We start from the raw sequence: 25,083 nt of genomic DNA, 5'->3' as shown, positions 1-25,083 counted from the left end.
TTTTTCACCTGTTTTGGGCCCGTAATCAACATGTATATTAACATAATATACAACTTGACATGAATCTGCCCTTCGGATTCAATGAGATTTCGGTTGGTGGTGCACTGGTCATGGAGAAGGAACTTGCGAGGCAATGTCTTGATTTGGTTTTGTTGGATCAAATATCAACCGTATTATCAAAAAATAAAACAAAAGTATGATGTTTTGGACTAAGCAGAGAGTAAGGGCTGCACATCTGCTGGGTGGCCGAGAGTAAGCCACCGTCACTTGTCACAGCCGTACATTGAACTATCAACCCTAATATCATATAATTAAAACAAAAGTACGATGTTTTGGACTAAGCAGAGAGTTAAGGGCAGGCAGGTCTGCTGGTGGCCGAGAATCTAGTCCATCAAAAACCTTTTCAAACTTAAAAAAAATAAAAAAATCAATGCTCCAATTTCTCATTAATATCTACATAAAATATACAAACGTAGAACATAGGTCGTCAGACCCAAGTGTTTGTTTTTTTTATTTTATTACCAAGACTTCTATGTATTATGTAAGATCAATGCTAAAAAGATTGTCTTAAAATGAAATTTTTTATGAACTTTCTGTTATCTCTCACTTCGAAGTTAATTCCTTTCAAAGAGCATCTCCGAAACTATACAAAGCGCCAAGCTATAAATAATTACACACTCAGTCTGTACAAGCAGATTAGCAATAAATTTTTTATATCCGATAGAAAATGCAAAATGTTAAAAATAAAAAGTTTACTTTTTGGTTGGTCAAAAAGCTTTCTGCTCTGCAAGATGTAAAATTCTTCGCCGCAAAATGTAAATAAATATGTGAATTTACATCCTACTTTCACATCCTAGGAGGTGGGCTTGCGAATTAAAGAGAGAAAAGTGAATGTAATTCTAAGTTTAAGTTTAAACTTTGGTATTCGGGCACAAATAGAACGAGAAACGGTGTTGGCATCATCATGGACAAGACCTTGGTACAAGATGTTGTAGATGTCAAGAGGGTAGGAGATAGAATCATGGCAATCAAGATTGTAATAGGACAAGAACTTATCAATGTGATTAGTGCGTACGCACCTCAAGTAGGGTTGGATACGAGTTCGAAGGAGAAATTTTGGGAAGATCTTGGAGACTTGGTGCAAGGAATTGCTCAGACGGAGAAGTTATTTATAGGAGGAGATTTAAATGGACACGTGGGCAGGGAGACAGGCAACTATGGAGGTTTTCATGGTGGCCATGGTTTTGGGGAGAGAAACGAGGATGGGGAAGCTATCTTGGATTTTGCAATGGCATATGATCTCTTCTTAGCCAACACCTTCTTTAAGAAGAGAGAAGAACATGTGATCACCTACAAGAGTGGGTCGTCAAAAACACAAATAGATTTTCTTCTAATGAGGAAAGGGGATCGTATAACTTGTAAGGATTGCAAAGTTATACCAGGAGAGAGCGTGGCTAATCAACATCGCTTGTTGGTGATGGATGTACATATCAAAAGAGTAAGACAAAAGAACAAGACTTGGAAGTGCCCAAGGACTAGATGATGGAATCTAAAAGAAGAAAAACAAGCCATTTTCAAAGAGAAGGTAATCACCCAATGTGTGTGGGATAGAGAGGGGGAAGCTAGCCAAATGTGGGATTCCATGGCTAGTTGTATCCGAAAAGTAGCAAAAGAGGTATTAGGAGAGTCCAAGGGCTTTGCCCCACACCAAAAGGAATCTTGGTGGTGGAATGAGGGGGTACAAACAAAGGTGAAGGCTAAGAAGGAATGTTGTAAAGCCTTATACAAGGAGAGGACCGATGAAAATGGTGAAAGGTATAGAAAAGCAAAGCAAGAGGCGAAGAAAGCTGTCAGAGAAGCTAAGTTAGCGGCTTACGACGATATGTATAAACGACTAGATACCAAAGAAGGAGAGTTGGATATCTATAAACTATCTAGAGCAAGGGAAAAGAAGACAAGGGACCTAAACCAAGTGAGGTGCATCAAGGATGAGGATGGAAAGGTTCTTGCTACAGAGAACGCGGTTAAAGACAGATGGAGAGGTTATTTTCATAATCTCTTCAATGAAAGACATGAAATGAGTGCTTCTTTAGGGGAGTTGAGTAACTCAGAAGAGTGTAGAAACTACTCTTTTTATCGTCGAATCCGGAAGGAAGAAGTGGTTGTAGCTTTGAAGAAGATGAAGCATAAAAAAAGCAATAGGCCCAGACGATATACCAATCGAAGTGTGGAAACTTTTGGGAGAGACAGGTATAACATGGCTCACTGACCTTTTCAATAGGATTTTGAAAACGAAGAAGATGCCAAATGAGTGGCGAACGAGCACTTTGGTGCCTATCTACAAGAATAAGGGCGACGTACAAAATTGCATGAACTATAGGGGTATTAAGCTAATGAGTCATACAATGAAGCTCTGGGAGAAAGTCATTGAGCATAGATTGAGGCAAGAGACACGGGTTTCGGACAACCAATTCGGGTTCATGCCAGGGCGTTCAACCATGGAGGCAATCTATCTCTTACGAAGATTGATGGAAAGATATAGAGATGGGAAAAAGGATTTACACATGGTCTTTATAGATTTGGAAAAAGCGTATGATAGGGTCCCAAGAGACATTCTTTGGAGGATTTTAGAGAAGAAAGGAGTACGAGTAGCATATATCCAAGCTATAAAGGATATGTATGAAGGAGCAAAGACTGCCGTAAGAACTCATGAAGGACAAACCGAAAGCTTTCCCATAACTGTAGGATTACATCAAGGCTCATCCTTAAGTCCTTATCTTTTTGCGTTGGTAATGGATGAGTTAACAGGACATATTCAAGATGATATTCCTTGGTGTATGCTTTTCGCAGACGATATAGTGTTGATAGATGAAACTCAGGAAGGGGTAAATGCAAAGCTTAACCTTTGGAGAGAAGTGTTGGAATCTAAAGGTCTTCGCCTAAGCCGATCAAAGACAGAATATATGGAGTGCAAGTTCAGTGCAAATGGAGGCCAAAACGAGTTAGGGGTGAGGATCGGAGATCAAGAAATACCAAAGAGCGACCGTTTTCGTTACCTAGGATCTATCTTGCAAAAGAACGGAGAATTAGATGGAGATCTCAACCATAGAATACAAGCTGGATGGATGAAGTGGAAGAGTGCATCCGGCGTGTTATGTGACCGCCGTATGCCACTGAAGCTCAAGGGAAAATTTTATAGGACGGCAATAAGGCCGGCGATGCTGTATGGCACAGAATGTTGGGCGGTGAAACATCAACACGTACACAAAATGGGTGTAGCGGAGATGAGGATGCTTCGTTGGATGTGTGGGCACACGAGAAAGGATAAGATTAGGAATGAGGATATCCGGGGTAAAGTAGGAGTAGCCGAAATTGAAGGAAAGATGAGAGAAAATCGGTTACGGTGGTTTGGACATGTGCAAAGAAGGCCTACTGACGCTCCGATTAGAAGATGCGACTATGGGACAGAGGTTCAGGGCCGAAGGGGTAGAGGAAGACCTAGGAAAACTTTGGAAGAGACTCTAAGAAAAGACTTAGAGTACTTGGATCTAACGAAGGACATGACACAGGATCGAGCACAATGGCGTTCTAAGATTCATATAGCCGATCCCACTCAGTGACTTGGATTTTCCAAGTCTCCAACCGAGAAGTTTTCCTCACTCGGAAAATTAAGGGAACACTACCCCAACCTACATGCTCCACTCAAGAAGCTTCAACATACAAGCTTCAACAAAAGAAAATTCAAAGAACTTAGCGAAGAAGGCTTTGGTGTATCTAACACAATACGTTGAAATGAAGGAAAGCTTATTTATTGATATCCCCGATAAGCTACAAATATGTACATATACATGAGTCAAAATAAACACACAAGAGGGAGCCTTCACAAAGGTTGCTTAGGAGAAGTCTCAGCAGTCGGTAGAGCCCCAGAAAGAGAAGGCACCGGAGGGGGATCATTTGGAGCCTCAGTACTGGACAGAACCCTAGAAGGAGGAGGCATCAGAGGTTGATCATTTGGAGCTTCATTACGCGGTACAGCCCCAGAAGACGAAGGCAATAAATGCCTTTGGAACAAACCCACAAATCTCTGATGATCAAGTAAAACCTGACCATCAGTTTCCTTCATCTGGTCAAGCTTCCTCTTCATGTTTGTAGCATAGTCATGTGCGAGTCGGTGCAACTGTTTATTCTCATGCTTGAGCCCTCTAATCTCTTGTTTGAGACTCATCACTTCAGCCGCCAATGATTCAACTTGGCGGGTTCGAGCAAATAGGCGTTGGGCCATATTAGACACAGAACCTGCACACTGAACACTGAGAGCCAGCGAATCCTTAACAGCTAACTCATCAGACCGTTTGGAAAGTAGTCTGTTATCTTTGGGAGTGAGAAGGTTCCTGGCCACCACCGCAGCGGTCATATCATTCTTCATCACGGAATCCCCAACGGTAAGAGGACCAGTAGGGGAGACGAAGGATGGGCGCCATATGTTGTCTGGAGAAGGCGGGGCTGCCTCTTCAACAAGGTTCAAGTCAAAACGACGGTCGGAGGGGCCAGACATTTTCAAAGGTGTTGAAGAGAGAAGAGGTCGGACAAATCAAGATCTTAGAAGTGCAAATGAAGCTTCTACTGGTGGAGATTCAAGTGTGCTTTGGAACTTAATGCCAGCCCCTATAAAAATCTGCACTCGACGGAGCTTCAGAAATCGAAGAGGCGCCTGCTCAGAAATCGAAGAGGCGTTTGCTTTCTCAAAAGTTGGGCTGCTCAAAGACCTCGAAGGCTGATCTCAGAAATCGAAGAGGCGCTCGCTTTCTCAAAAGCTGGGCTCCCCAGAGACCACGAGGGCCGATCTCAGAAATCGAAGAGGCACCTACTTTTCCAGCCTTGTCAGCACCTGTCACACGCACACTCAGCTTTGCGGAAATTATGGGCATTCTGTCGATGACTTCTGGGGAAGTAGAAAACACATGAATCTTACTGTTCAATCACCCACTTCCCACACGCAACAATAGCTCATGGGTACCACAGATAACTTTGCCAAAGTTCTCTGCCAAAGTTGAGCACGTGAAGCTTGCAGCTCCCACTACATCGCTCTGACCAAGAAGGGTAAAAGAATAGCAAAGAAACAGCACTAACAAAGTTTAGACCCATAAATTTTGAAGGTCTAGCTACCATATTACCCACAAGGGTAAAGGAACAGTACCACTGCTGGATAATTGGAAAGTCCCTGTGTGTCAACCTCTGTGCTTCGTGGCAAGGTAGACTAGCAAACATGCCCAACCTTTACTCACATTCGAGAAAACACTCCCAATAAGATTGCTTGCTCCAAAATTGAAGAGGCACCGTCCTCCGAATCTCGAGAGCCAGACTCCCAACATGACTACTTTCTTAAAAATCGAAGAGAGGGTAAAGGAACAGTACCATTGCTGGATAATTGGAAAGTCCCTGTGTGTCAACCTCTGTGCTTCGTGGCAAGGTAGACTAGCAAACATGCCCAACCTTTACTCACATTAGAGAAAACACTCCCAACAAGATTGCTTGCTCCAAAATCGAAGAGGCACCGCCCTCCGAATCTCGAGAGCCAGACTCCCAACATGATTACTTTCTCAAAAATCGAAAAGACACTGCTCCCCGAATCTTCGAGAGCCAGACCCCCAGCATGATTGCTTTCTCAAAAATCGATGAGGCATCGTTCTCCGAATCAATCGAAGAGGCGCTCGCTTTCTCAAAAGCTGGGCTGCTTAGAGACCACGAGGGCCGATCTCAGAAATCGAAGAGGCACCTACTTTTCTAGCCTTGTCAGCACCTGTCACACGCACACTCAGCTTTGCAGAAATTATGGGCATTCTGTCGAAGACTTCTGGTGAAGTAGAAAGCACATGAATCTTACTGTTCAATCACCCACTTCCCACACGCAACAATAGCTCATGGGTACCACAGATAACTTTGCCAAAGTTCTCTGCCAAAGTTGAGCACGTGAAGCTTGCAGCTCCCACTACATCGCTCTGACCAAGAAAGGTAAAAGAATAGCAAAGAAACAGCACTAACAAAGTTTAGACACATAAATTTTGAAGGTCTAGCTACCATATTATTACCCATAAGGGTAAAGGAACAGTACCACTGTTGGATAATTGGAAAGTCCCTGTTTGTCAACCTCTGTGCTTCGTGGCAAGGTAGACTAGCAAACATGCCCAACCTTTACTCACATTCGAGAAAACACTCCCAACAAGATTGCTTGCTTCAAAATCGAAGAGATACCGTCCTCCGAATCTCGAGAGCCAGACTCCCAACATGACTACTTTCTCAAAATCGAAGAGAGGGTAAAGGAACAGTACCATTGCTGGATAATTGGAAAGTCCCTGTGTGTCAACCTTTGTGCTTCGTGGCAAGGTAGACTAGCAAACATGCCCAACCTTTACTCACATTCGAGACAACACTCCCAACAAGATTGCTTGCTCCAAAATCGAAGAGGCACCGCCCTCCGAATCTCGAGAGCCAGACTCCCAACATGATTACTTTCTCAAAAATCGAAGAGACACTGCTCTCCGAATCTCGAGAGCCAGACCCCCAGCATGATTGCTTTCTCAAAAATCGAAGAGGCATCGTTCTCCGAATCTCGAGAGCCAGATACCACAGACCACTTTTTCAAAGTGCTCTGACAGAGTTAAAACATGTGAAACTGGCAGCTCCCACTACCGTGCTATGACCAAGCAGGGTAAAGGAATAGCATTACTACTTGTTAGGGAGACTCCTATATATGTCGACCTCCATCCCCAACAGACAGGCAGACCTGCAAAAATGCTCAACCCTTCATCATATCTGAGAGGGCACTCCCAACGAAGCCTTTCGAAATATTCAGCTTTCTTTCCCCCCGATAATACCTCTGCAAACAAGCTATACTAGAGCAAGAATATCTCATATCATCAGGGTTAAAAGCAAGAGTATCCCATATCATGCTTTTTCCCTGTCTTTTCCTTTGGCCTTGTTTTTACCTGCAAGACAAGGAGAAAGAGAGCAATCAGTCAGCACTTGGAATCAAGCTTCCAGCCAGGAACTGACTGCCTGGAACCCCTTACCTGATTACTTACCTGGCATTGCTCTCGAGTACTCATCTTCAACACCTTATGTTTCCAGGGAAGATTCCGCATCTGCTTGAGGAACAGATAGGGCAAGTGCGAAGGATACAAGGAAGCATGTGGAGACAAGCGTAACAGCACACGTGCCGATACATCCATTACTCTGTCAAAAGCAAACGTATCCCATATCAGCAGGGTGGAACGTACTCTAGATTTGATGGACTTGTTTTGACCCTCAAATTCTTCAGTCGGCCTTATACTCTGGAGGAAACCAGAAAACCCTCCAGCTCAGTTCAAGAATAAGCCTGTGGAAAGTTACTTCTTCAAAAGCAAAAGTATTTCATATCATCTCTTCTCATTTTTCTTCTCTTTATCCTTCATGCTGCTACAAGATGGGGAGAAGGTGAACAATCAGTCGAAACTCTGATTGCTTACCTTGTCTGTCACCTCTTTCAGCAGACCCCCTAGCTCGGCGACTTGGGGGACTCCTACTACATGGTTTGTATCGCGCTTGACCAAGCCTGAAACTACAAGTAAGCTTCAAGTGAAATTGATACATTACCTTGTGCATCTCCACCAGTTAAAGATACCACCCCTGGATGGAGGAAGAGTACTTCCAGAGAAGATGCCACATCTACCTATGAGACAGATAAGGCAAGTCAAGACGACACCACACTCTGATACTTAGAAGTTTCGTGATTACGAGATCATTCTCCCACAATATTTCCTAATGTCATTTGTACTAAATCATTCACTTGTACTCACTAAAGGAGAGCTTGAACCTATGTACTTGTGTAAACCCTTCACAATTAATGAGACCTCTTCTATTCCGTGGACGTAGCCAATCTGGGTGAACCACGTACATCTTGTGTTTGCTTTCCTATCTCTATCCATTTATATACTTATCCACACTAATGACCGGAGCAATCTAGCGAAGATCACAAAAAGCGACCGTTTTCGCTACCTAGGATCTATCTTGCAAGAGAACGGAGAATTAGATGGAGATCTCAACCATAGAATACGAGCGGGATGGATGAAGTGTAAGAATGCATCCGGCGTGTTGTGTGACCGTCGTAGGCCACTGAAGCTCAAGGGAAAATTTTATAGGACGGCAATAAGGCCAGCGATGTGTATGGCACAGAATGTTGGGCGGTGAAGCATCAGCACGTACACAAAATGGGTGTAGCGGAGATGAGGATGCTTCGTGGGATGTGTGGGCACACGAGAAAGGATAAGATTGGGAATGAGGATATCCGAGGTAAAGTAGGAGTAGCCGAAATTGTAGGAAAGATGAGAGAAAATCGGCTCCGGTGATTTGGACATGTGTAAAGAAGGCCGAATGACGCTCCGGTTCGAAGATGTGACTACGGGACAGAGGTTCAGGGCCGAAGGGGTAGAGGAAGACCTAGGAAAACTTTGGAAGAGACTCTAAGAAAAGACTTAGAGTACTTGGATCTAACGGAGGACATGACACAAAACCGAGCGCAATGGCGTTCTAGGATTCATATAGCCGACCCCACTTAGTGGGAAAAGGCTTTGTTGTTGTTGTTGTTGTTGTTGTATATAAATTGAGATGTAAATGGAAATGTACATCTCAAATTTATATTTTTTTTATTCAAAAAGATGCTCCAACCAACCCTATCCTTCTCACTAAATAGCCGGAGCATCTTTAATAAAAAAAAAAATTGACGATGTAAGTTCTATGTAATTTTTAATGTGTTCGGTTTCGGGCACTTTGAAAATCTTTCAGACTTATGTTCACAGCTTAGATTAATCGGACATGATGATATGCCATGCGTTATTATACAAATTGAGAAAAAAAAATTATTTTAAATGTCTTTCCACTTGTATAATGATATTAATATAGGTACTGTATTTCAAACACATTGAAAAATCTCTCCAAAAGCACCAACACCGATCCTTCCACTCCACTCTACCCATCGAAACGAAAGAACCAAATTCACTTTCTCCTTTGTGGGTTCTCTCTCTTTTGTATCACATTTGAAACAGCTTTTGAAGGAACTTTGAAGTTAACTACCAAATCTTTCACAAGTGATATGTAAAAGCAACAGAGGCAGAGCATATTGAGGGTCCTCAAATTGAAATACAAATTTAATCAAATGAAAGGGTGGTGTCAAAGTTCTGAAAGGTTATTTAATATTTCGTCTTAACGGGTGGAGTTGCTCTAAGGGATACATAAAACAAAAGTTCAGCTTGTAGTGTATTATTGGAAAAACTAGCCTTCATGCACGCGTTCAAGCGCATGCAAAAGACATTTTGTGAATCATCGCGTGCTACGTGCGATTTATATGTTTTAAATGTATTTATATGCGTAAATTGACAAAAGAAAAAGTCAAATATTCGAAGTAAATGAATAATCTTAGATCATGCTAGAAGAAACCCATCATAAACCAATTAAAGCAGCTGAATCCACATAATAAAGTCGGTCTCTATTGAATTTATATTAAGAATAGAGAAAAAAAATATTTAATAAACAACTGATTAAATCATATTATTGCTAGCTCATTGTGAGACTAAGCCCACCCCATCCTCCTTTAGTATAGATAATATCGTTTGTTCAAAAAAAAAAATCATTTGACAACTAATTTAATCACATTATTATCCACGTGTGTAAGACATTTTTTTATAACCGGCATTACACGCATTTTAAGATGTTTTGCATGTGTTTAAAAATAGAGAAAATAATATTTAATGAAGAACTGATTGAATCACATTATTGCAAGCCTATTGTGAGATACCAATTATTTATTAAAAAAAAGAACTGTATGAAAAAAAAAATTATTAAAAAACACTATTAAAATAACGAAAAATACCTCTACTATATTTGATGCATTATTTTGTATTGCTTTTGAAGTTTTTTGTTTGAAGGCTTGGATCAAGAAATAGTCCAAATTTTTATCAAACCTCCTGCATTATTGGAAGTAGTATGACCTTTGCTAAAAGATAGGGCATGGATCAAGAAATAGTCGAGAACGATTCTTACCAGCTTAACCAATCTCGTTGATAGAGAATTTGAAATTATATAAAACAGTAGCTCAAAAACAAAAACAAAAATAAAAAACATCACAAGTTTATTTCATGGATGAAGTCTATGTCCACCAAACAGAATCTCAATGAAAGAGCAGATTCGTGCGAAGCATTTGCAAAAGTTAAATCAAGCATCATGTACCAAAATATAAGACCACAAGACAAGAAAGACCCGACAAGGAGCTTAAAATGTTCACAAAGTGTTCCATAAGTTATCGAAATTTGATCAACTTTCATCGTCTTACAACATAAGCGCGGAGAATTACATGCTGATACCTTTAAAAAATAAATACTTACAAAAGTAGAAACCACCAGTATGTTCAATGGTGGCCGTTAAAATGGTCATTTTACCAATCTGCCGTCCTGTTTTCTCAAACTGTGCACTTCTAGCAAGAACGAAACTACATTTCCAGCCATTTCGGAATCCTGTCTTTCGCTGAGTTAAGTATCCAAAAGTCAGCAGAATCTAACAGAGTTTACAACCTACCAAAATATCGCCTCCAACGCAGACTTGTTAGCCGTGAGATAGACCTACAAAAATCAAATCCGTTACTAAAAGAAAACATGTCATTCCCTGAAAACCGTCTCATTCTCATTTACTCTTCATTATCTAGAGTATGGACTGCACAGAGAAGGACCTCCATTCCCCCTCTACCTTGTTCTGATTCCCTGTCATCCCCTTTTTCATTCAACTTCTTTAAACCTTCACTTTTCGCTCTCTGTGTCTTTTCTTTCTTATCATAAGCCTTTCTTGCCTTGCGTATGGCCTTAATTCCGGTATCACATTTTTTGCAAAACCATTTTCCAGCTGGAATGGAAGTGCGTGGTGGTTCCATGCAATAGAGGTGGTACCCGTGATCACAACCGTCACAAAGCACAATCATAGCATCATCTTTATCAATGAGACAATTTCTGCATAGGCAAGAATAGCAGTACCAACAGGGGCCGTAAGATCTTAACTGGTTAGTTGTCAGACACCTCACATGGTAGTATTGCTTGGGGCAGTATGGATGACCACATGTCCTCAAACTATCATTGTTTTTTTACCTCAAGTCGACAAGTTTTGCAAATTCTTTTGCTTTCTTCCGATAGCTGGATTCCATCATCTGCACTCCATTTTGAATTTTCACCTGTCTCATTGACTGTTTCTTCTTCTGTAGAAACACTTTCACCTCCAACTCCATCAACTACAGTCTTGGCCACGTTCAACTTCTCACGCACGACACAGCTCTCATGGGGTGATCCAATACCACTTGCAGTGCACCTAGTCCAATACCAACTTGGAGGAATTTCTTTGACAGCAGGCTCAATGCAAGAGATATGGTACATCTCCTCACTATTAACAATGTATGGGGTATTTGAGTCTTTTCTTATGTATCTATACACATCAGCTAAATGAAGGATATTAGATTACTTAGTCATTAAGTTTGGACAGCTGCTATATAAGGCTGGATAAGGGTGTAATTGTTTAGTTTTTGTTCAGTTAATACAACAACTTCTTTTGCAAGTCACTTTTCTGTCTCGTTCTCTCTTCTTCTCTTTTCTTCTGCGATTTCCATAGTTTCTTGCATTTAAGCTTTTCTGAATGTTTCAATGGCTGAACATGCCATTGTTATGATGGTATCAAGAGCTTAGGTTTGGTGAATATGTGAAGAGGATCCTGACGGGCTCATCAAGCTTTGGAGTTTTTTTTTTTTTCCCGCCGAATCTGCGAGGCGGTGGTTTCTGCTTTTGTCGACGGAGTTTTGGTTTCGGTTCGTCGGTGCTGACTCAGGTTATATCCACTTGATTTTGGTGTTTTCTGGTCCATATTTTCTGGCCTTTGTGTTTAATTTCATGGTATGGCTATGGATCTACGATTTGTTGATGTGATACATGTTAGGGCATGAAGCCTATTGTGGTTTGCTTACTTGATGTGTTTTTGAGCACGAAGCTCCTTACAGTTTGGGCACGAAGCCTTGATTTCTTCTAAATTGCTGATTGTTTGGGCACGAAGCCTTGATTCTTTCTGAAATTTTTTTTTTGCCATTGCTGATTGTTTGGGCACGAAGCCTTGATTCTTTCTGACTTGCTGATTGTTTGGGCACGAAGCCTTGCTTCTTTCTGCATTGCTGATCGGCACGAAGCCTATTATGATTTGCTCCTGTTTGTTTCCTTTCTTGGTTCTTGTTGACGTCTCGATATGAATACACTCAAAGTGGAAAGTCTTCTTGGTATGTTCACCATTCGGCTGCAAGATGATAATTTTGTCAAGTGGTCTTTTCAATTTCGATCGGTGCTTGAGGGATATGATTTGTTTGATCACTTTGATGGCACATCGGTTTGTCCACCGAAGTTTGTGTTCACTGAAGCTAATGGTATCACTACTGAGATTACAGCAGCTTACAAGGAATGGATTAAACAAGACCGCGCTCTTGTTAGTCTTCTTCTTGCTACATTAGGTGATGAGGCTGTGGAATATGTTGTCGGTTGTAAAACTGCACATGAAGCTTGGATGAATTTGCAGGACAGATATGCTACTGTTTCCAGAGCACGGGTGAATCATCTCAAAACTGAATTGTTGACTATCAAGAAAGGGTCTGATAGTGTTGAAAAATATATGTTGAGGCTTAAGGCTCTTAAAGATCAGCTACTGGCGGCAGGTGAAGTAGTGTCTGAGAATGACCTTATTGTTGCTGCTCTTGCGGGTTTACCGGCTGAGTTTAATATGATTCGTACTGTGATTGTGGCTCGTGAAACTCCTATTTCTTTAAAAGAATTCCGAGCACAATTGTTGGCTGCTGAGAGAACAGCTGATGATTCGCAGTCTACTTTGCATTTTCCTATGTCAGCCATGTATTGTCAAGGAGAATCTTCTAATGCTCATTCCTCACAAGATCAAGGAGCTTCTCAGTACTTCTCTGGTGGCTCTGGTTTTGTCACTGAAGCTACTAATTCTTCTCAAAGTACTGCTCACAGACCCACTGGTGGCATAGTTTCTCAGGCTTCTCTGCCTCATTTTCATCAACAAGGAAATGGGAATTTTCAGAATCATAGAGGATATCAGCATAATGGCGGAAACAATGGAAGATTTAACAATAGGTCCAGATACAATGGGAATAATAATGGCAGATTCTCAGGCAATTCCAATGGTTTTCCTGGAGGATCAAACAGTAATGGTGCCAGCTCAAGCTCTGCTCCTCCAATTCTGGAGTGTCAAATCTGTGGGAAGAAAGGTCATTCTGCTCTCAATTGTTATCATCGAGGAAATTATGCATATCAAGGTGCTCAACCTCCTTCTTCTTTCAATGCTTTCACTGCACAAGCTCATCCAAACCTTCTTTCTTCTTCTCAACAAAATTGGGTGCTCGACACAGGGGCTACACACCATATGACAGCTGATCTGGATCATTTGACACTTATTACTCCTTTTGAAGGCACTGACAGGATCACAGTGGGCAATGGAGAAGGTTTACCTGTAGCCAATACTGGTTCGGGTTCTCTTTTAACTTCTTCCAAACCTTTAACCCTTCAAATGGTTTTACATGTTCCTCAATTAGCAGCTAGTTTATTATCTGTGTATAGACTATGCAAAGATAATCACTGCTATGTTATACTTGATGAATTTGGTTTCTGGGTGCAGGACAAGGCAACAAAGAAAGTTCTACTGAGAGGAAGGAGTAGTAGTAGTGGCTTGTATTACATTCCTCAGCAGCAGTTTTTCAACTATTCTCAGCTAGTAAATAATACACCTCAAGCTCTTTTGGGACAACTTGTGAAGACTTCAATTTGGCATCAACGACTTGGGCATCCTACTAATGAAGTTCAGTTGAAAATGTTGAAGGAGTCTCAGATATCTGTCTCTTTAGATAACAGTCCGCAGTTATGTTCAGCTTGTATTAGGGGTAAGATGACTAGACAACCATTTCATTCTCACTGTAATAAGTCTAGTGTTCCTTTTGAGAAAGTGCATACTGATGTATGGGGACCTTCACCCACTGTATCTCTTGAAGGTTACAAATATTATGTAATCTTTGTAGATGAATGCACAAGGTTCACTTGGATCTTTCCTCTTGTTAATAAATCTGATGTCTATCCTGTGTTTGTTAAGTTTCATGCATTTGTTATAAATCATTTCAAATGCAATATTAAAACACTGCAATCTGATGGCGGAGGAGAGTATATGAGTAGGTTGTTTAAACAATTTCTGGATACAAATGGGATATTACATCTTGTCTCTTGTCCTTATACCCCTCAACAGAATGGGTTGGCAGAACGGAAACACAGGCATATTATTGAGACTACTGTGACATTATTGAGTGCTGCAGGGTTACCTCAACAGTTTTGGTTTCATGCTTGTAGTCATGCAGTGTTTTTGATTAATAGAATGCCTTGCCAAAACTTAGAAATGGTGTCTCCCTATGTTAAATTGTTTGCCCAATCACCATCTCTGAGTTCCTTAAAGATTTTTGGTACTGCAGTCTATCCCTACTTAAGACCTTATAATGTCAATAAGTTACAAGCTCGAAGTGATGAATGTGTGTTTTTGGGCTACTCTATTGGATATAAGGGAGTGTTGTGCTATAATCGGAATACACAAAGGTTATTGTTATCAAGGCATGTCATCCATGATGAGAATGTGTTTCCTTTTAAGAAGTCTCATTCTTCTGTCCATATTTCTTCACCGGTTGTTTCCTCACAGCAAGAGTTACCCAGAATGAGATATATTGTGGTTCCTAATTCCTCTACCCCAACAAGAGAAGAAATTGGTGGGAATGATCAATCTGTGGATATGCATTCTATGGCATCTCAATCTTCCAGTCTCTCTTCAAGTCCAGTTCTGCATTCTTCATCAGATATACAAGCTACTACACTACATCCCTCTCCTTCTTCCTCTCAAGTGTTGCCTGTCCTTGATCTTGACCAAAATCAGGTATCTTCATCTCCTGTTATACATACTTCTTCTGAGCATAATATGGTTACACGTTTAAAAAGTGGAGTCCTGCAGCGAAAAGACTACTCTGCTTATTATGCTTCTGCCTCAAATACTTCTGTTGATAATGATGTGATGTTTTGTGGATTCACTGCGATTCTTGACATTCATGATTCACTAGAACCTTCTCATTATAAACAAGCTGTTCTTTCTGAGGATTGGAGGAATGCTATGAAGGAAGAATTTGTGTCTTTACAAAAACAAGGTACTTGGGAGCTCGTACCACCTCCGGTTGACAGAAATGTCATAGGGAGCAAATGGGTGTACAAGATCAAGAAGGATCAAGATGGCAAAGTGTCCAGATATAAGGCACGTTTAGTTACTCAGGGTTATAGTCAGGAACAAGGATTGGACTATGATGAGACTTTTAGTCCGGTAGTAAGACATACAACAGTGAGGCTGGTTTTGTCTCTTGCTGCTATGCAAGGATGGGAATTGCGGCAGTTGGATGTAAAGAACGCTTTTCTTCATGGTGAATTACAAGAAGAAGTTTTTATGAAACAACCTCAGGGTTTTCAAGATCCTCAGCATCCTAATCATGTGTGCAAGCTTCTCAAGTCCTTATATGGTCTTAAACAGGCTCCAAGGGCATGGAATGCCAAGTTTACAAGTTATTTACCTTCTTTAGACTTTCAGTCATCTCATTCAGATCCTAGTTTGTTTGTGAAAGTGTGTGGGAATGATGTAGTGATCTTGTTGTTATATGTGGATGATATCATCATCACAGGTTCTTCATCTTTCCTTATTCAACAAGTGATTGCTGAATTGAGTAGTGCTTTTGATATGAAGGACATGGGCAAGCTTACTTATTTTTTGGGACTTCAAATCACGTACAAAGATAATGGTGATATATTCATTAATCAATCCAAGTATGTGACTGATCTACTCCATAAGGCCGGCATGATAAATTGCAGACCTTGTTCCACTCCAAGTAAACCTCATACTCAATTGCTCAAAGATGAAGGAGAACCATTAGCTGATCCTACAGTTTACAGAAGTTTAGTTGGTGCATTGCAATATCTCACCTTTACACGGCCTGATATTGCATATGCGGTCAACTATGCTTGCCAATTCATGACAACTCCAACTGAAGCTCATTTCTGTCTCGTTAAAAGAATCCTCCGGTATTTGAAGGGTACATGGCAATGTGGATTAACTTACTCTGCTCAAGCCAATATGGATTTATTGGCTTATAGTGATGCTGATTGGGCAGCATATATAAATACAAGGAGGTCGACTACTGGTTACATTGTTTTTCTGGGCTCAAATCCTGTGTCCTGGCAGTCTAAGAAACAAGGCAGTGTTTCTCGAAGCTCAACGGAGGCTGAATATAAAGCCTTAGCTAATGCAGCAGCGGATGTGGCTTGGATCCGATTAGTTCTTAAGGATCTCCATATGTTTCTTCCTTCAGTACCATTGGTCCATTGTGATAATCTGTCTACATTGGCATTGTGTTCTAATCCAGTTTTTCATACTAGGATTAAACACTTAGATACTGATTTTCATTTTGTTCGTGAACGGGTGCAAAAAGGTGATCTGCAGGTACAGTATATTCCCACTGAGGCTCAGATTGCAGATGTCTTAACTAAAGGATTACATAGTCCTCTGTTTGTTCATCATTGTTCCAATCTCCGACTGGGATATCCCAGCTGAGATTGAGGGGGAGTATTAACAATGTATGGGGTATTTGAGTCTTTTCTTATGTATCTATACACATCAGCTAAATGAAGGATATTAGATTACTTAGTCATTAAGTTTGGACAGCTGCTATATAAGGCTGGATAAGGGTGTAATTGTTTAGTTTTTGTTCAGTTAATACAACAACTTCTTTTGCAAGTCACTTTTCTGTCTCGTTCTCTCTTCTTCTCTTTTCTTCTGCGATTTCCATAGTTTCTTGCATTTAAGCTTTTCTGAATGTTTCAATGGCTGAACATGCCATTGTTATGACTCACATGAATCACATACTAAACAATCCTTCCCATTTGCATGGCATCCGCAGCACCTGCAAGTGCATGCACCGTGCACACCACAATCCTCTGTTTGCTCCAGTTTAGCGTGAGAGTCAGATCCCAAGTGGTAGAACTGTTTTAAAGTGACAAACGTTAGTATACTACTAAAAACCAGCTGATCAAGGCCTTGAAATAAAATCGTAAGCATGATAACTGAGATGCATTTAGCCAGACATGAAGTAGATTGACAATGAAAACCACAAAAATTGTTTTCAGAATTCTTTAATCGTCAGGTGACTCCATTCTCATCACAATAATTAAACAAATAACTGTTTTCACATATCCCAAAAGACATGAAACTTTAAATATGCTGAGAAGGCAAAATCCTACAAGTGACAAGTATGCAAAAGGAAAATAGGCAATAGTTAGAAAAGTGAAAGAAACAACTACTTTAAAAGCGTAAACACATAAGAATATTAGGAGATTTCTGAAAACGTTTCCTAAATTTATATTTCCAAGGCACCAAATGCACCATACAATCAGGCATTTCATCAGATGTCTCTGATTCAGTAAACTCAATTCTATGTTAAAATTAGAAAACTCTTGTACCTCATTTTTTCCATATTTCAATGTATTGCGGACTGAACCTCCCACCTGAGATGACAGATAAAATAATTTGTGAGATCAGGCTTACAACACGACAGAGTGAACAGACAATAAGTTATTTCTAGAAGTAATAGATTTCTTTAAACTACATCTTCAGGTATTTGGACTAGACATCTCTTCAACTGAATCACCTAACCTGTTCATTGTAAGAAGCCCTAGACATGTCCGAGAGGTTTCTTGCAAGAGAAATCAAGTCGCTACCGATCACTTGAAGTTTTCTCCATTCCTGTAAAATATTCAGGTTCAGAATATGTAATTGACACACCAAAAAAAAGGCGGAATATGATGAGACAATTTAGACTTTAAGACATAATTAGTGAAACAGGTGGGAGAATTTCAAAGTGTATACCATTCACACGTATACATGTCAAAAAGAAACAACAATTAGAATCATATATCATGTATATCAAGCATAAGAAAGATGGTCATTCAAAAGGAAAGCAACCAAAAATGTTCACCTTGTCTCCAGGTACCTATGCCTCACCATGACACATACATTAGCCAATAAAATTTAAGACCGCCGAAACGTTGCAAAAAATTTAAAGCAGGGCTATAAAGTTTATAAGCCATGAAGAACATTAATATAGTAAGACTTCAAGCTAATATCCAAACCTCGCTTGTATGCAAAGTTTTCTGGTACTTTCTAACATTTACAGAATCTTTTTCACTCATAAATATGCCAAGTGATGGGATTAAAATTTTCATATACCAGATCATTTCACTATCAAAATCACCTTTTAAAGAAATAGAGTCAATGAGTGTTTTCACAAAGCAGGATTTTAGAGTTTGTATTTGTATAGCAGTAAATCTCACACCATCAACATGATACGCCTTACTAAAGCAGATTATCCAATTGACTGTTCTTTTCAGCACACATTAAATTCAGAGACCATAATATTTAAAGAGATTTCACCAACCAATACCTTCAACTTGAACCAAATAATGAAGAGCATCCTGAAAATACGTCAATCATACGTTCATAATCATCCCAAAATGGTAACCATATGAAAGTATTACTTTTAAAGTTATTTGTCGTACCAAACATGCTTTGAATCATTAACCACATATTATCACATTCACACCATGATATTAAGCAAAATATAAGCATGTATTATCATGACAGCTAAAACATAAGACTATCCAACTTGCCTGTTGCATATCATTTGAGAAGAGCATTGGAGAATGCTCATAATCTTCCCTTTTCATCCTTGAGTTTATGAGACTAAAGTCGAAAACGCTGTCAGCCTTGATTCCTTGAAAATTTTGCACCTGGACTTTGCACAACGAGGTGAACGTTTCGGAAACTAAAACATTATAAAAAGCACGCTGACACATCGCTGTAACTGTATGATGGTTTGATTTATTTGAAAATCCATTCGATACAACACCAGCATTCATGCTGGCTGCCTTTTGAGATCCATTCAATATAGACTGTGTCAGAAAACAGCATCGGTGCCTATCCTCATGATCACCAGATTCCTGCAAAACAATAAATATAACAGAATTTAAAAATCAAATTGTCTTGAAACTCAAAAGTATGAAAGCAATGGCCAATAGCCTATAAATCTGGCTATTATATGTAGAACACATGAACTCTTGGTTGCAGCACAAACCTTAACTCGCGTTGTGTGATCAATCTCTCGAAAATGTGCAAGTGCTTCTTAGATGCACACTTGTACACCACCTTCATCATCGCCTAATGACTGATACATGTTCTCCAGCACAGCATCTGTACAGTGCCTCTCTGAGCATGCATCTGAACTGTTCATTCGAACATGGACTTGCTCACAAGATTTACTGTGTATATCTGTGCCCACTGGTTCCCTTAGACGCTACAGAAATCAAACATGTTGAGAAAAAAAAGGACCAAATAGTCCCATTGGCTGGATTGAAGGAAATGTAACTGAAGACATACATATATCTCTATGTGTGTACATACAACTTTTTATTCCAGGACAACGTAGATTACATATAATTTGTAGCTCATTGTAGCTAAATTAGCCATATTGTAAAGCACCACAATGAGGTATTCATGATCCAGGGAAGAATGCTCATACATTGTTCCCATTGTTAATCACAATTTTCAAAGCTTCAAGTAAAATGATTAACCCATAATAAATCACAAAGTTTCAACTTGCAATCGATAAATTCTCTTTCACAATTACCCTGAAAAATAAACCTCTCTCATTTTCCTCCTACTAGCAGTGCCCCCTAAATAGCCTAATGAGTTCTCAAATGCATTAATGAGAAAAGTAATATGTGGTCCTCCCTCAGTCTTCATTGTTCCGAATTAAAAACTAAACTTTAAACTCATTGGGCGCTCAAAATTTATGAGCCTTGTTGGAAGTTCAAATCAAATACAGTGGCCGAAAGTGGTGGAACACTTTTCAAAAAGTAGTGGAACACTTTTCAGAAATTGTTGGAACACTTTTTAGCTAGCATGTTGTCTTTTCAGGTTGTTCACCTACAACTACAAACATCATTGCTCCCTCTATCTGTCAGCCAAAAGGTGATTACAAGACAGCAGTGTGCTGCCATGTGATAGCTGAACTGCTGTTAGGAAAGCTGACATGTTGTATTTGTTTATTAAAAGCACTTGTGTGGTTCCTTTTGTTTTTGCAAGTATAAGAAAGCCTTCCCGTAAGGCTCTTTGTAATTCTCATTCTCATTTTCAGCTTGTATGAGACGCACCGACCCTGATATTCCCTGAATACCAAGATAGACACATGCTGACCGACACCCGAGGGTGACGAAAGCCATTAATTGATACAAAAGCTAAAAATAACACTACTACAATATTAGCTTTAGGTGTTGGACGATCCTGGCGGTTAATAAGTCATTCTGACGGATAAAAGATTTCCGACATATAATTTATTTACTGTCGGATTAAAGTTACTTTCTGTCGGATATATCTGACATAAAGTCCTGACTGATTTTTACTGGCGGATTTAACCGCCATAAAATTATTATAACCCTCAGTATGTTTGAATTCTCTTTTTTTTAATATTTGTAAATTATTCTGACGGTTTCTAAGTTAATTGTGGTGGTTATAACCGACATAAATTGACTATTTTATTATTTTAGATTCTGGCGGTTATTATTTTAGTATTATGCCGGTTATAACCGACATAAATTGACTATTTTATTATTTTAAAATGTTACATTGATTAAAAATAAATAAACAAATGGTGTGAATATTTTTTTTTTCACTCACGGTCCCATTACCTAATCTCTGAATGTTTTTTTTTTTGGCGATTTTTTACACATGCTATCTCGGAGTATATACAAACATATTTGACGGTTGAATCATTGAAACTAGTTTCGTAGAATGCATATCCTATCAAATTGATAGATTTAACAAACACTTAAGAGTTAATGTTATAGTTCCATTAAGTATAAAAAATTAGGAAAACTAATGAAAAGGGCTTGAAAACTTTGAGTTTTAATGATAAGGACAAAATAAAGGGTAAAGTGAATAGTACCAGGATTGACTTTTTAGTGTAAAAATGTGGTTTTTCGTTAAAGTGAACAGTACCGGGTGCTTTTCGTTAAAGTTCCCAAAAAAATTATCCACTAGTGCAAATATTTTAAAGGTAGTTTTAATGAAAAAGGTTTGGACTAACTTTTATTTAATGAAAAACCATCATAAACTATTATTTAATAAAAAGGGCTTAAATTTTAATAATAAGGACTTGAAATTTAATCAAAAAGGACAAAAACTAAATACTCTAACGAAAAAACAAGCCCATGTGCAAAACCAAACTTTTTTTTTACAGGCGCTACCCCTGACGGAAGCCCCATTCCGTCAGTTAATGCCACTACCTTACCCAGTAAACACGAAAGTGATGATGGAGGATACGAAAGCCATTAGTATACATGCTGCAAATCCACATGTCAAAGCCCCACCAATTTGAAAGAAAAATCTTTGAAAATCTTGCTTTCAACAAATATAAGCAGCATGTATATGTGTCGCACCAAATGTGAAGTACAATGCCATCTGTTCAGCAAAATTTTTAGCTTTTGTTATCATGAAACAAACTTTTCATTGGTATGCTCCAGTAAATTAATGCACTGTAAATAAACGATCGAATAGACGCTTTGTGTTTTTGTTAAAATTAGATAGAGGAAATCTAAAAAACATCCCTTGGATGCTTTTTGTACTCAAATTCATATCTAAGATCATAACAAAACACCAAAATTTTATAAAAGAAATCTATTACGTTCCATATGGAGTAATTATGTTGTACCAACTGTTTAAATTGAGTTAATATTTGTTTAGACATAAGCTTTCAGGCTTTGATTGGATGACGTATTTGGGACCCATAAGCTGATGAGAGGTACTAATCTCATTTTCTTGTTAATTACTTATTTCAAATTAATGTTTGCATGTTTGTGATCCATAAACTTAGTAATGTTTATAACTCACATCAATGTTTATGATTATGTTTTTTTTTTTTTTTTGGAAACTAGTTTATGATTATGTTTGGTCTGAATTATGTTTAGAAGTCTCATGCAATTGCCTTGGATCTATCTCATTATAAAATTGAACTCATGTGTGTGTATAGTGTTCCGTTTGAGAAATAATCAGTGTTTAGTTTACGAAACAGTGATAATACTAGTGTTTTGTTTGAGAAATAATCAGTGTTTAGTTTACGAAATAGTGAATAATCAATGTTTAGTTTATGAAACAGTGATAGTACTAGTGTTCCGTTTGAGAAATAATCAGTGTTTAGTTTACGAAACAGTGATAGTACTATTGTTTGTTTGATAAATAGTCACTGTTTAGTTTACGAAACAGTGATAGTACTAGTGTTCCGTTTAAGAAATAGTCAGTGTTTAGTTTACGAAACAGTGATAGTAATAGTTTCCGTTTAATAAATAATCAATGTTTAGTTTACGAAACAATGATAGTACTAATGTTCATTTGATAAATAGTCACTGTTTAGTTTACGAAACAGTGATAGTACTAATGTTCGTTTGATAAATAGTCAGTGTTTAGTTTACGAAACAATAATAGTACTAGTGTTCCGTTTAAGAAATAGTCAATGTTTAGTTTACGAAACAGTGAAAGTATTAGTGTTCCGTTTGAGAAATAGTCAGTGTTTAGTTTACGAAACAGTGATAGTACTATTGTTCGTTTGATAAATAGTCAGTGTTTAGTTTACGAAATAGTGATAGTATTAGTGTTCGGTTTTAAAAATAGTCAGTATTTAGTTTACGAACTAGTGATACTACTAGTTTGATAAATAGTTCAGTTTGCTTTGGTAAAAAAGTGTGGTTTAGTTTGATAAATAGTTCAGTTTACTTTGGTAAAAAAGTGTGGTTTTCTAGTTTATTTTGATAAATAGTTCAGTTTGTTTTGGTAAAAAAGTGTGGTTTAGTTTGATAAATAGTTCAGTTTGTTTTGGTAAAAAAAAGTGTGGTTTTCTAGTTCAGTTTGATAAATAGTTCAGTTTGCTTTGGTAAAAAAGTGTGGTTTTCTAGTTCACTTTGATAAATAGTTTAGTTTGCTTTGATAAAAAAGTGTGGTTTAGTTTGATAAATAGTTCAGTTTGCTTTGGTAAAAAAAATGTGGTTTTCTAGTTCACTTTGATAAATAGTTTAGTTTGATAAATAGTTCAGTTTGCTTTGGTAAAAAAGTGTGGTTTTCTAGTTCACTTTGATAAATAGTTTAGTTTGCTTTGATAAAAAAATGTGGTTTTCTAGTTCACTTTGATAAATAGTTTAGTTTGATAAATAGTTCAGTTTGCTTTGGTAAAAAAGTGTGGTTTTCTAGTTCAGTTTGATAAATAGTTCAGTTTGCTTTGATAAAAAAGTGTGGTTTAGTTTGATAAATAGTTCAGTTTGCTTTGGTAAAAAACTATGGTTTTCTAGTTCACTTTGATAAATAGTTCAGTTTGCTTTGGTAAAAAAGTGTGGTTTTCTAGTTTAGTTTGATAGATAGTTCAGTTTGCTTTGGTAATAAAGTGTGGTTTTCTAGTTCAATTTGATAAATAGTTTAGTTTGATAAATAGTTCAGTTTGCTTTGGTAAAAAAATATGGTTTAGTTTGATAAATAGTTCAGTTTGCTTTGGTAAAAATCAAAGCAATTAACTAAAGTAATCACAATTTCCTAACTTTTAATTTGAACACATCACAATTTCCAACACAATAATCCAAAATTAACTAAGCTAATCAGTTAAGTAAAAATCAGGAGTGCAGATCTTCTGCACCGAAAATCATATGTGGCCTCTCATTGGCTTCCCTCAAAATTTACACTTGTCCCTCAATTGATTCAATATAACACTGTTAACTATCCAAATAAAAACTCTGAAACAAAAAAAGGAAAATAGCAGCCTATTACCCAGTCTTCACCTACAAAGATAGAATCCCACATCAACAATGAAAAGAGGTCAAACCATATGGAAATTGGATGATTGTGATAAACTATTTAAGATGTATATGTACTAGAAAAGTAATTAAAAGAAATTTTCAGAGATAATTAGATAATAAAAACTCATTCCTCATATTAAAAAGGAGGTGCCAAATGAAGCACCTAACAAATTGAAAAGCAAAAGCATGAAGAAATAGCTCTGACCGTTTGTTCAAGCTCTTGACCTCCTCTTTTGTCATTTGCCCTCCAAGCCCAGTAGCTCCAGCTTCTGGAATGTAAAGAGAATGCAGGAATGTAAAGAGAAAACTTGTTATGAAATGGTCATATGGAATTTGTAAGCATATTTTGGCTATCAGTAGAGTCCACACCTGAGTGACTACAACCAACGTAGACGGAGAAAAGAATAATGGGTTGATCTCTCCAGATACTATTCGATAAATTTCGCCAAATCGTCAGACATTATCGTGGTTAATTGGAAATGGAAAATAAAATTAATAGAGTTTAGTAGATCTAAAGCATATAGATTCAGTAAACATAAGCTAGTTAGTAGTAAATTTGATTACTTTCGAGTGTACCAGAGAGAGAATACAAAGCAATGACTGCACAAGGTTATGCGAAATCGAATCACCTATGAAGGCCCATGATTTGATCCTCAAGGACTACACCAAACAAAAACACCGAAACAAGGGCATAAATAAAATAAAATACTTACAATTGTCATGTGTTTGGGAGTTATTTCCAGGAAAATCAACAATTTTAGAGTTTTGAATTTGAACAGGAAGTAAAGAAGAATCACAAACAGAAGAGGAGGAGGACTCTGTTTCTTGCACCTCTTCCTAAAGTCTACATCATCATTCAAGGCGGTTAAAAGATCCTAATACCTTTCAAAAACATCAAGCTCAGACTCTTCCTCTGAAGGAGACATTAAATCATCACTGAAAAATCCAAGATCCCAAAAAGCTCAAATCTAAATAATATAGCATAATTGTGGTACCTCTAATGGCA

General features: G+C 38.3%; 2 protein-coding genes across 4 annotated transcripts; both read right to left on the bottom strand.

The window, feature by feature from the left end:
• Nucleotides 1-3,880: 3,880 nt before the first annotated feature.
• On the bottom strand, nucleotides 3,881-6,277 carry LOC126600985 (uncharacterized). Of its 2 annotated transcripts, none has more exons than XM_050267677.1 (2): nucleotides 6,191-6,277; nucleotides 3,881-5,493 (listed from the first exon to the last, which is right to left on the bottom strand). In XM_050267677.1, the coding sequence occupies exon 2, from the start codon at nucleotides 4,553-4,555 to the stop codon at nucleotides 3,881-3,883; it is 675 nt and encodes a 224-aa protein (XP_050123634.1). In that variant the 5' UTR covers nucleotides 4,556-5,493; nucleotides 6,191-6,277. The 2 variants fall into 2 exon arrangements, with proteins under 2 accessions (XP_050123634.1, XP_050123635.1); XM_050267678.1 differs by having other exon boundaries at nucleotides 3,881-5,275; nucleotides 6,191-6,274.
• A 10,375-nt stretch (nucleotides 6,278-16,652) lies between these two features.
• On the bottom strand, nucleotides 16,653-19,882 carry LOC126598614 (PHD finger protein EHD3-like). 2 transcript variants are annotated; one of them, XM_050264979.1, is made up of 5 exons: nucleotides 19,319-19,882; nucleotides 18,855-19,184; nucleotides 17,842-17,931; nucleotides 17,649-17,693; nucleotides 16,655-17,172 (listed from the first exon to the last, which is right to left on the bottom strand). In XM_050264979.1, the coding sequence occupies exons 2-5, from the start codon at nucleotides 19,101-19,103 to the stop codon at nucleotides 17,032-17,034; spliced, it is 525 nt and encodes a 174-aa protein (XP_050120936.1). In that variant the 5' UTR covers nucleotides 19,104-19,184; nucleotides 19,319-19,882; the 3' UTR covers nucleotides 16,655-17,031. The 2 variants fall into 2 exon arrangements, with proteins under 2 accessions (XP_050120937.1, XP_050120936.1); XM_050264980.1 differs by lacking the exon at nucleotides 17,649-17,693 and having other exon boundaries at nucleotides 16,653-17,172.
• Nucleotides 19,883-25,083: the final 5,201 nt, after the last annotated feature.

This window comes from Malus sylvestris, chromosome 14, assembly GCF_916048215.2.
Source record: "Malus sylvestris chromosome 14, drMalSylv7.2, whole genome shotgun sequence".
Taxonomy (NCBI): domain Eukaryota; kingdom Viridiplantae; phylum Streptophyta; class Magnoliopsida; order Rosales; family Rosaceae; genus Malus; species Malus sylvestris.
This window is presented reverse-complemented; position numbering and strand designations above follow the sequence as displayed.

Excerpts from the sequence above, each read along its gene's own strand:
- LOC126600985 (XM_050267677.1), bottom strand. The coding sequence starts at position 4,555 with ATGTCTGGCCCCTCCGACCGTCGTTTTGACTTGAACCTTGTTGAAGAG.
- LOC126598614 (XM_050264979.1), bottom strand. The coding sequence starts at position 19,103 with ATGAATGCTGGTGTTGTATCGAATGGATTTTCAAATAAATCAAACCAT. Across the intron at positions 17,932-18,854 it reads TCTCAAATGATATGCAACAG|GAATGGAGAAAACTTCAAGT; the intron begins GCAAGTTGGATA and ends AATATTTTACAG. Across the intron at positions 17,173-17,648 it reads TGAAATATGGAAAAAATGAG|TTCTACCACTTGGGATCTGA; the intron begins GTACAAGAGTTT and ends ACTTTAAAACAG.